The 12,419-nt window shown below is 43.9% G+C and overlaps 2 protein-coding genes across 2 annotated transcripts in view; both read right to left on the bottom strand.

Annotated features, from left to right (window-relative positions):
• The window catches only part of LOC311053440 (protein jagged-1a-like), a 57,033-nt gene extending 55,208 nt beyond the window's left edge, over window positions 1-1,825 (bottom strand). The window contains exon 1 of the mRNA XM_084068967.1: window positions 1,732-1,825. Coding sequence (XP_083925093.1) covers window positions 1,732-1,800 — 69 coding nt within the window. The 5' untranslated portion in view covers window positions 1,801-1,825. The remainder of the gene's footprint in view (window positions 1-1,731) is intronic.
• A 3,768-nt stretch (window positions 1,826-5,593) lies between these two features.
• On the bottom strand, window positions 5,594-12,062 carry LOC311053433 (THO complex subunit 1-like; the record flags this gene model as incomplete). Its single annotated transcript, XM_084068954.1, has 2 exons — window positions 5,594-5,615; window positions 10,252-12,062. The coding sequence occupies 2 exons, from the start codon at window positions 12,060-12,062 to the stop codon at window positions 5,594-5,596; spliced, it is 1,833 nt and encodes a 610-aa protein (XP_083925080.1).
• Window positions 12,063-12,419: the final 357 nt, after the last annotated feature.

The following is a 12,419-nucleotide window of genomic DNA, read 5'->3' as shown; positions in this document are numbered from 1 at the left end:
AATTTTCAAATTGCTGTTACTTCTACTCCACTGCATCTCAGAGGCAAATATTGTACTTTTACTCCACTACAATTATTTGAAAACTTTAGTTACTAGTTACTTTGCAGATATAAATCACTATAATTATTATGAAACATACATTAACCACTTTAACCCTATTTTATACAGAGGCTATTTTCAAACGTTTTAGTACTTTTACTTTTGGTACTTGTATGTACATTTTGATGCCAATACTTTTGTACTTTTACTCAAGTACATTTTGAATCCTGGACTTTCACTTGTAACGGAGTACTTCCACATCGCAGTATTGATACTTTGACTTAAGTCAAATATTTGAGTACTTTTTACACCACTGGTTAGATGAAAGTTTGTACTGAATAGCTCAGTGGCCTTGTGGTTAGAGTGTCCGCCCTGAGACTGTGAGGTCAGGGTTCGATTCCCCAGCCGGGGTCACACTAAAGACTATACAAATGGGACCCAATGCCTTTCGCTTGCCACTCAGCAAGAGTCAGATTCGGGGTAAGTCCCTTCGCATTGATACACTAGCATCGTGTCCAGGGGGTGTACTTGTGAATCAAGCTGCCTCACGCTACAGAAACAGGAGATAGGCTTCTGCCTCAAGGCTTACTTGAGTTATCGTATTATTGTATTGAATATGATTCACTCAGAGAGTGTACAAATGTAACCAAATGGACCCTTACATTACAGGTCCATTTGGTTACATGTGTGCACTCTCTGAGTGATGAACATGATGACATGATGACAACTTTTCTTTTTAATTTGCACTTTAAAATTTCAGTACAAGTTAGAAAGATGTGATGTTTCTTTTATAATAAAAAAAAAGAAGCTCAAACTAATGCAGGCATAACTAGAAAAAGTGCTCCTCGGAGCACAGGTCTCCGCCAGGTCAGGTAGGTTATTGTGGCCTCCTGGTGGCGCTTTAGTAGGCCAATGGGAAAAGGGTGCCAACATTTGGGGCAGAGGTTCTGCTCTGGCATCCAGGGAGTGTGTGTGCACAGTTTCACTGCCATCGGGCCAACGGTGCTGGAGAGCTCTGTTCACAGACAGACAGACACAACATAGTCTCTGCCACACCTTCGGCCTGGCGGAGACAATAATATGTATATATATATATATATATATATAGCTAAACTATGCACGCTCAGGTTCCTGTGAAAAATCCAGTGGTGGACAAAGTACTCAACTCCATCAGGCCAACTTGAGTCAAAGTATACTCCTCCTGGTCATATTCTATAATTAACTACAAGTGAAAGTTGTCCCCCCCCAAATCAAACAAATGTAAACGTGAAAATAGCAGATCTACAAGGCACAACATCACACATTGACATTTAAAAAAGAAAAAAGGTTTGAGTGGTTATTTCATAATGTATTATTAGGCCTATTTATTGTATTAAGTTTGAGTCCTGGGTTTCCCTTCCTAGAGATGTAGTGGAGTCAAAAGTGGCCACAATGTTAGTCTTTGAAATGTAGTGGAGTGAAAGTCATACGCTTAAAAAATAATAAATAAATAAATAAATAATAATAACAATAACAATAATAAATACTTAAGTAAAGCACAGACACTCAAAAATATATACTCAAGTACATGTACTTTCTCCGGAAAAATCACAGCAAATTCAGGGGGAAAAAAACACAGGTGAGTCCTCTTTGGCTGCAAAATGTGAAATAGTTGTATAGTGTGAGTGTCTCCAGGTGTGTCCCGTCACGTACCTGTATCCAGAGACATTGCAGTAACACGTGCAGAGAGACACCCAGCGCACATCTGCTCCTGAGGATCATGATGAGGATGGATGTCTTCTCTCTCAGGCAGAGACCAGTCGAACTCAAAAAGTCCCGTCCCGTCCCGTTGAATGCCAAGAACTCTCGCACCAAAAACACGCTCGAAAATCCCGGCGGCCTCGGAACGGTCGCCACCAGGTATTCCTCAGCAAAACTATGCCAAAAACCTAACCTTATTCCTGACTGTAACCCCAGTAAAACTATGCCTAAAGCTAAACTTGTTCCTAACCTTTAACTCAGTAAAAGGAAATACAAGTCTGCGGGGGGGGAAATGGGGGCGTCCGTGTTTTGGGGCGAGTCTTCCAGTTACCGTCCCGTCCCGTCTCGTCCCGATATTAAATACCCCCGTCCTGTCCCACCGCTGGCCACAACATGCACGACCACTTTGTACAAAAAGAGCTTGGGCTTTTCCAATGCAAAAATAAAAAAAACGAGGGGAAAAAAGCCTATTCCTTGTCCCTTCTTCTCTTTGTCGCGTTATTGTCCCGTCTTCTCTTCTTTTGATTATGTTTCTGATGGCCGTGCGACACAACAATGCACCTACGAGTGCAGTCAGTCTGTCTGTGTGTCTGTGTCTGTGTGTGTGTGTGTACGCGAGTGTGTGTGGGAGAATGCCTGCTCTAGCTCTAGTCTGCTGGACTGGAGAGAGAGAGAGCCTCAACACAAGTTCACAAGGAGGGGGCGGGGCACGGGAGGTGCTTCATATTCATGAGGAGGGAGGGGCGGACCCGGCGGAGTGTATAAGCGAGGAGGTGCTTGATATTCATGATGAGGGGTGGAGCGAGGACGAGCGTAGTCAAAAGTGGGGTCATTAGGCTCTATGCACAGCAGCCATATTATCACTTCCTTCACAGGTGTTACCAGTGATACTAATGAAGGCTCTGTTCCATTTAGTGTAGCACAGTAGTTCTCAGATTTTTGAATTTCAGATTTCCACGACCCCCATAACTCTGAGAGTCTGACACACCCGTAAAGGGCCATTTGGGAGTGTTTCCAGTGAGCCATGCACAATATCAGCACCCTGACTCCGTCTGACCAGAATGGAACAGAGCCTTCATTAGTATCATTGATAACACCTGTGAATGTCTTACAATATGGCTGCTGTGCACAGGGTCCCCCCCAGTAAAATGAGGAACAGTTTTAATCATCTATTTCAGTGGTTCTCAAACGTTTTCATGTCAAGGACCCCCAACTTGATATGTTTTTGGCGGCAGACCCCCATCTGAAAAGGTTTTTTTGCCAGGGACCGCCAGAACATAAGGCCAATGTAAAAACAAAAAATGTCAAAATGCATAAAAAAAAAGAAAACATTTTCAATATGTTTCAAATATTTAAAAAAAAATAGCAGATGTACGCTCACGCCGCGGCATGAAGTGACGCGCTGTGAGCTTGTAGATCTGCTATTTTTGAATAGCCAACATAATGGATAAGGTTAAATGATTGTGATGCTATGTTAACTAGTACTTTGCTGGGGGCCCCCTGGAACCCCCCCGCTCCGAGGACCCCTGGGGGACCCCGGACGGCCGGACCCCACTTTGAGAACTAGTCTGTTATACTTCCAAGTCAAACTTTATTATAATAGCACACTTTCCAGGAATAGAAAGCGCCTGCAGTTTCCATTAGCTTGGATTCCCCATCCATGGATGATGTCACTGGTAGACGGGTTTCTGAACTGTCCATAGCCTCTTCTGATACACAGACCGAGTAGAAAAAAATGGCACCATATTATAATGAGCATCAGTGAGTACCAATTACATGAAGATAGGTTGAAAATGGTTGAAGTCGTCCTTTAAGTAAGTATTTAGAGGCTTTGATGGACTGGGCTGATTTAGTTTGGATTATTAAAAAATACAGGCTCATGACAGCGTTTTAATTTGAACCTTTGTTTTATTTTATTTTACTATAGTATATCGTCTCTATCGGGCAGAAACCATGTATCTCCATATTTCAACTTGTTATGTTTTTTTGTAAATGAGTGCCCTATTTTGCCATACTACAGTGGGGAAAATGTTAAAAAACGAAACAAAAAACGCAATTCCTTCCTTCCTTGCCACAAAACTTTTTAGGATGGGGGTGCAGAGCCAAATAATCAATTTGGAGGTCCTTCACATGAAAAATGTTTGAGAACCACCGGTGTAGCACATGTGGGCAGAACGCATCCAGAAGGGGATGCTTAATATTTATAAGACAGGAGGAGTATGCATGTCGGCCTGCGGTGTGTGTTTACACAACTAAAGTTCACGCTGAACTTAGAAGTGGCGTCACACATGGACGCTACCGTCAAATATGCCACAAAACACACACAGAGCGTCATTTAGCATCTGCCTCGAATTACAGGCAGGGGTTGAAACCGAAACAGACAGCCATTGCATCAAGCTTTGCCGCTGTATATAATTGATCATTTTAGCCATGCGCCTGTCATTTCCCTCTAGTCTACCCCAAATATCTTTGGTCAAAAGTTGCGACTCATTGTGAGCGAGGGGTCGTCATCACCGTGTCAGCTTGTGATGGACAGTTTGTGTAACTTTACTTTTGCCACGGACATGAGCGGAAAGACACAGACCTAGCCCTAAATGTGCCTTAATGTCTATGACAATGTGCTAAATATTTTAAAATGCTAGAATATAACCTGGAGACTGGCAAGTCAGCCACTACTGGCTGTATACAGACATCAATGCAACATGGTCCAAGTCTATTCACTGTAAACTGACTGTATACATGCATTAATGCAGCATGGTCCAAGTCTATTCACTGTAAACTGGCTGTATACATCCATCAATGCAACATGGTCCAAGTCTATTCACTGTAAACTGACTGTATACATCCATCAATGCAACATGGTCCAAGTCTATTCACTGTAAACTGACTGTATACATCCATCAATGCAACATGGTCCAAGTCTATTCACTGTAAACTGACTGTATACATGCATTAATGCAGCATGGTCCAAGTCTATTCACTGTAAAATGGCTGTATACATGCATTAATGCAACATGGTCCAAGTCTATTCTGTGTTTTGGATTTCAATAATTGGGTCTTATCAGTAGGCTACAGTCAGTACTTTCATTGCACATTACATGAACAGAATAAGAACATTATAATGAAAAAAGTTTTTTTAGTCAAAGATTTGCCATAGACAAGGTCAGGTCTTACCACAGACACAAATGTTGTCCATGTCCGTATGTGTGTCCGTGTGTGTGTCCGTGTGTGTGTCCATGTGTGTGTGTGTGTGTGTGTGTGTGTGTGTGTGTGTGTGTGTGTGTGTGTGTGTGTGTGTGTGTGTGTGTGTGTGTGTGTGTGTGTGTGCATGCGTGCATGAGTGTGTGTGTGATTCATCCCCTTTCCTGCGATCTGCCAATCAGTATTGATGACATCATATGATGTCATGTGCGCGTTTGTTGATCTGCAATTTTCTGCAAAAAAATGCCAATCAGTATTGATGACATCATATGATGTCATGTGCGCTCTTGTTGATCTGCAATTTTCTGCAAAAATCTTCCCCACAAAAACAGAAAATACTGTGTACACTAGCCCTGAGGAATTCCAGTCAAGCATAATAGGGTTTTAAGTGGTTAAAAAAGTCTTGAAGAGAGGGAGCTCCACAGCAGTTAACAGTAGGCCCGGTGCATCTCAGGAGCGGCACACTTCAGCAAGACGATATAGGAATGAAGCACTGGACACAGCCACACACACACACACACACACACACACACACACACACACACACACACACACACACACACACACACACACACACACACACACACACACACACACACACAGAAACCAGCGGTTACAGACGGTCCGCCAGGCAGCTGTGCGATGTGAGAGGAGAGGAGAGGAGAAGAGAGGAGAGGAGAGGAGAGGAGAGGAGAGGAGAGGAGAGGAGAGGAGGTGTGAATGGGGGTTGGTTGGTGTGTGTGTGTGACGTGAACAAAGGTGGCTGCTCTTTATTCTCAAATTAGAGCAGCTGGACTCTTTCCCCCATGAATAGATTATTATCCTTTTAGCGGAGTGTGTGTGTGTGTGTGTGTGTGTGTGTGTGTGTGTGTGTGTGTGTGTGTGTGTGTGTGTGTGTGTGACACACTCAGAGGGCTGTAACAAAGGCCCGTCCCCTCACAGTGGATTATGACGCTGCGACTGATAGGACTCGTGTCCCTCATTGTGTATGCGTCAGTGTGTGTGTGTGTGTGTGTGTGTGTGTGTGTGTGTGTGTGTGTGTGTGTGTGTGTGTGTGTGTGTGTGTGTGTGTGTGTGTGTGTGTGTGTGTGTGTGTGTGTGTGTGTGTGTGTGTGTGTGTGTGTGTGTGTGTGTGTGTGTGTGTGTGAGAGAGAGAGAGAGAGAGAGAGAGAGAGAGAGAGAGAGAGAGAGAGAGAGAGAGACTCCCAATCATGAGAGTCCATTGTCAATTATAGTCCATTGTTAATTGGATTCTACTGGTGCACAATGATAAAAACACCTATTACCCAGGATTCACAGTGACTTCCCAGAGGCCATGACACCTCCCTGCTGAGCAAAGCAAACATTCATCCCGGCTCAAACCAGTCTAATATCGTCACTGTCAGGAAGAAACCTTGTATCTAAAATGTTTCTCTTTCACTTCCAATTTCACTTGTTTATCCTGCATGTACGAGTTCTGTCTCCTGAGGAAATAGGAACCCTGGTGGGATGCACGCTGGCCCAATAGGCTCTATTCACAGCGGGGACAGTATGTAAGTCCGACATCCCATTACTCCGACTACGTGGCTTCCGCGTGCGGTTAAGGTTAGGGTTAGGGTTAGGTATAGGGTTAGTATAGTAAACGTCGGAGGAATGGGCTGTCGGAGGAATGGCCTGTCGGACTAACGTAGTGCACCCATTCACAGCAGCCATATTATGAAGACATTCACAGGTGTTACCGATGATACTAATGAAGGCTCTGTTCCATTCTGGTCAAACAGAGTCAGGGTGCTGATATTGTGCATGTTGGCTCACTGGAAACACTCTGTTACACCAGTGGGTCTACAGTTGGGGTCCAGGGACCCTCATGGGCTTCCAAACAGGTGTGTAACTCTGAGAGTGTACAAATGTCCATTTGTACACTCTCAGAGTTATGGGGGTCGTGGAAACCACTGTGCTTGGAACAGAGCCTTCATTAGTATCATTGGTAACACCTGTGAAGGAAGTGATAATATGGCTGCTGTGCATACAGCCTATAGTCCGGGCACACATAAAAGGCTAAAGCTCTAATGCAGCCTAACAGCGTGTTGTGGGTTTGAATCCCGATCCTTTTTGTGCCTTTATTGATAGTACAAGTGGAGATTGACACGAAACTAAAGGCACAAAAAATATCTTCCAAAAACTGGTATACTGTCGAGAAATTTTATTTTCTGTTTGATAAAGAGCTGGAGAGACGGGGAGACCCCTGTTTCTGAACAAAACACTCCAAAAGCAAGGATTGCTATCAGAATATAGAGCTACAGTATTTAAAACTTAGTTTGACAAACAAAATATCACTCGCACCACTGCATGACTGCACCTTTAAAATAAAAGAGTGGAGTGAAACAGTGTGCCGTCTGTGAATGAATAACGCGCTGTGATCTCGGAGGTCGATGCCTTCCCTCGGCTGTGTGAAAAGTTCCCACGCACCCCTCCGTCTCCGACCTCGCTGACCTCTGTGTCTCCGACCGCGGGGTCGTTGAAACAGTAGGTTATAATCTGCAGCCAATCAGCCGTCTCCGCATGCTGCTAATCTTTAATGATTCACCCGTTTCATGTACTGACATGCATGCAGCATCCCACCCCCACGATGACTTCTCATCATTACTGGAATTGTGGTTTGACTTTCCATCACAAACAAGGTGAAAACTGGGAACCAAACGAGTATACTTAAAGTATACTACTACTAAAGTAGTAAAGTACCACAAGTAAGAGTACTAAAATGTTTGAAAATAGCAGATCTACGATGCGATGCGACTCGTTGTGAGCTTGTGGATCGGCAATTTTCAAATAGCCTAGGTATAAAATAGGGCTGAAGTGGGTTAATGTATGTTTTATAATATAATAATTTATGTCTGCAAAGTAACTAGTAACTAACGTTTTCAAATAATTGTGGAGTAAAAGTAGAATATTTGCTTCTGAGATGTAGTGAAGTTGAAGTAAAAGTATTGAAAATTGGTACAGTACTTGAGTAAATATACTTAGTTACTTTACACCACTGCACATGAACAAATGAGACCGCTCTGATAAGAACGGTTGCTTACATATAGGCTAGGCTATGTCACTTGCACAAATGGTTTGATTGATTTTATTAAAAAAATAAAGAAAAAGTGCAAGATTTTGAAATCAATGTATCTTTTTGATTGATACGTTTTATAATTATATAGTATATACCCACGATATGTAAATAGAACATTTAACCTTAATCATACAATGACCAAGCAAACGAGTGAATATAAAATACACTTAACCAAATTTTATTTTATTTTATTTAACAACTTCATCCCCATACATTTTCTAAATACTCACAACGCGTTGTGTCGCAACACGTTGTGAGCTTGTACGGCCTGCTATTTTTTAAGAAAAAAAGAAAAAGCGAAATAGACAAAATAATGGCCATTCTATCGGCCAAACCGATATATCGGTTGGGTTCTAATAAATAATAGATCTTTCTCACAACCTTCTTCTGCTTCATTTTTGTAAGATATACAGTAGATTAGATATACATTTTATTGCTCACCCTTGCAGAATGTCAAAACTGCTACTGATGATGAGAACATTAGGCCTTGTTCTGCATATTATAATTCAGAAGAATGTATGCATTCTCTTAAAGCGGCACTATGTCACTTTTTTGTAATGAATTAAAGGTACTTTTGTCTAATCTGTATGGTAAAGTGTGTTAATGCAATATAACTTATAGAATTTGGGGTGATTGTATTTTGTTTCCCTGCTCTTTTATTGAGACATTTAGATCGTGTCGAAGGCCACGTCTCACCTAGACACAGGATCTGACATGAATTTTGACCTGATGGTCAGGATTAAATGTATCCCCTGAGCAAGCAGGCAGGCTCTATTAGCTCAATGGTAAAAATGTCAGCACTTGCATAGGAAACCGGGTTCAAATCCGGGGTAGAAGAAGAAAGTTCCATCGTGCAGCTTTAAATGTAAAATGGTGCATTTACGTGTATACGGCACATTTCTCCAAAGCAGTTTACTACAAACACACACACACACACACACACACACACACACACACACACACACACACACACACACACCGATGGCAGAGGAAAATGGGAACCGTCCGATTCCCCAACAGACAATTCTACCTCCTGAACCACTGTATAAAACCTATAAGCAAAATATTATGCATTTTCAATTATTCAAATAATTAAGCAATTCATTCAAAATCATTTCCACCATTACATTTCTTTGGACATATGCAAGGTTTCCACACAAGAGCAACACTATCTCTGCCAGTCCAAGGCAAGGAGGGAGCGCTCCTGCCTGTGTGGGTGCCTGTGTGTCTGTCTTTCGGTCTGTGGCTAATCTCTCAAGAACAGATTCTACTCTGCGTTTGAATCTGTCGGGGGGGCTCGTCATATCGCGTACGCACTGGCCTACAAGTGGGCGTGCCTTCAGATCAGGAAGCAGGCCGCGCTTTACCCAATCAAATGGGGTAAATTTACCCCATTTGGATTTACGTGTCCGCCGATCCTTCCCCACTAGAAACAAACCAAAACTAATTTAACAATAGTGTCCTCGGAGCAGACAAAACCACGGAAAGATATAAACATTTTAACTTGCTCTTTCATCATAGAAACAAGTGGGCTTATAACCAAAACGATCCATGTTCTCTGGGAGAAGTGGTGTTAGTGTTCCGTGTAGAAATATTGTTAGTGGGAATGAAAACATAGTCGCACCACCGGAAGTGACAGGCTGAAGGCAGACCAAAACCCAGGTTTCCTTGCGCACGTGTGCCACGTCGACTTCCTCCCAGAGCCAACTGAGATAGTAAAAAAACAGCAGAGGGCGCTGTTTTTCCTTTTTATTTGGCGATGGGTTCTAAATGTCTTGTGTACGCTGCCAGAAGGCCAAGAAAGTAAATTCCAGAATATTTTTCACATTAATGTGGTATCCGAGATCAGAGTACCTAGTGCAGTGTCTCTATTATCAGAGTCTTCAGTGCAGTACCATTTATCAGTATTTGGATATTTGGCTACAAGTATATATGGCTACAAATGTAGCCAAAGATGTGAAATAGCCATACTTGAGTAAGTGAAAAGTATGTTGCATTAGAGTTACTTAAGTAAATGTAACTGAGTAAATGTGACCTCGTTATAACCACCTACCTCTGCAGACGTTATAGCCTAAATAAAAAGTTTGAAAAGGTAATATTTCGAAAGGTATTTCAACAAAAGCACGGTGCTGGTGTTCAGTTTTGAAGGGATAAATTAATTAAGTGACAATAACATAACTGGACTCTTTTCACAAGAGGTTGAGTCTTCTATCGGTGACACCGTATCCGGTTTACACTCTTTGTTCTCTTCTGTCCTCACACTTTGCTCTTCTTTATTCTCGTTAGTGTGTGAATTATATATTTTAATGACATCTCCGTTATCCCTGTCATCCTCCTCCTCCTCCTCTCCTGTCTTGACCTCCTCAGAGAAGGCGACGTCCTCCTTGGGCAGCTCTTTGGTCTGTTTGCCGACCACGCTGTCCAGGTATTCCGGCAGGCTCTTGAACTTCTGCTTGGTGGGCTGGAAGAAGTGGGGACTCCTTCTGGACAGCAGCCGCAGAGCCCGCCAGCCGAACTCCGCGTTTTGCACGTCCTTGTACGCGTCCTCCACCATGTTGGCGGGGTCGGCCTGTTCGACGGCGTTCGCGAAGAACGCGTCCAGAGACTGCGCCGACTCGACGCTGTCCGACCGGCAGGCCTCCATGTTGTCGTGGTTCAGGCTGCACAGTCTGCTCAGCATCTCGTTGCCCATGAAGGTCTTGTCGTCCGGCCCTTTCCCCAGGAAGTCCTCCGGAGCCGGTCTTTTTCTGGTGGCCCTCTTGGGTTTGTCGTCTGAGGTTGTCCTCTCTTTGACGAAGCTCGGGCATCCCTCGTTCTTCCAAGCGTTCCAGTTCTCCTCCGTGTCCAGGATGCGCTGGACCATGGTGGCGAACCCGTCTCCATCGGGGGGGATTTCTCTCAGCAGCTGGTACACCAGTTTGGTTGTGTCTTCGATCCACGCGGTCTGGTCACCGCTGAGAACACAGCTGGGACCTTTGAACTTCACTTGGCCCTTGAGGTACTGGAAGAGGATGAGGTACTGCAGGAGAATGTGCCGCCTGAAGTTACCGTCGCTGAGCTGCAAGTGCATCAGCTTCTCGCTGGTAAGGAACTTGGCAAAATAGACGCGTTCTCCACCGGATGTCCTCAAGTCCTCCAGCTTCCTCTTAGAGGCCTGCATGTCGTCCAGTTTGTAGCTGTTGAATACCGCCAAGATCTCGCCTGAGTACTTGAGGAACTGCAGCCACGGGAACTTATCATAGCACTGCACCGGGTTCCTGAAGTAGTCCTGCAGGCTCCAGAACTTCCTGTAGAAGTTGAAGTCAATCGGAATGGAACATGGTGCGGGTGAATCCTCTTCTCCCTCCTCGTCTCTTACATCTATTCCATCTTCTTTTTCTTTGAGATTTTGTCCAAGGGTGCTCACTTGCTCAGACCTGTTGTATACCGTGATGTTGTCCAGGTTGAACTGGCTGTGGAGATTGAGGCCCGATTTCTCGGACAGAGGGAAGAGACGAGCCAGGAAAATCTGGATTCTCCCACAGAACACTGTGTTCTGAGATTTGGACAGCCTCCTCAACAGATCGTTGCACATCCTCAACAAGTGAATCCTCCCGGCGGCATAGAAGGAAGTCGATTTCCACGTGGAGACGTTCTCCTCAACGAAGGAGAATATCTTTTCGCATTGATCGAGAGGCAAGCAGTCCAGTACGTCTCCCAACAGGAGGAACGGAGTTGCGGCAGAGCAGATGCCTTCTGTGACGGCGTCGATGCTGAGGTTGGTGAGAGACAGATAGTCCTCACAGCTTGCCTTCTGCTCGATAATCTGATCTCCCAGGACTCCCCTCAGTGCTTGATCGAGTGTAGTCTTCCTTTCCATCTCGTTTCCAGGAATCTGTTTGAAGTCATTTATCAAAGGTTTCGTATTTCTTTCTGCCAGAGCAGTCGTAACAGACGCGGTGAATTTGTTTTTAGCGTCGACAAAATTAAATAACAGCGGTGACATAGTCCCTGCTGAGGGATCCATAGAGGTTAATACTTCTGATGTCATTCTGTCATGTCATGGATCCATTCCATTAAAGAACCTGCAGAGAGTGGCTGTGCAAACTGAAATGAAACACATGCTGCAAAAGTGTATATTGGTGGCGTGATGTCAGAGTTAAGATCCGACCTTGCATTATGATTGGCCGACAGGCATTGTCAATGTTTCCAAATATAGAAATGTAGAACTCAGAGCGCAACTTGACGTCCATCTCTCAGGAGTGGACATTCCTATGAAGGACCCAAGGTTTGCCTGGAGAATCTCCATGCTATAATTTATTACTCTAATGCAACCGTAATGGAAATTCATTTTATATTCCTG

Source organism: Gymnoscopelus microlampas, assembly GCF_963454915.1.
Source record: "Gymnoscopelus microlampas genome assembly, chromosome: 2".
Taxonomy (NCBI): domain Eukaryota; kingdom Metazoa; phylum Chordata; class Actinopteri; order Myctophiformes; family Myctophidae; genus Gymnoscopelus; species Gymnoscopelus microlampas.
The sequence above is the reverse complement of the archived record's forward strand: the minus strand, read 5'-3'. Positions and strand labels throughout refer to the sequence as shown.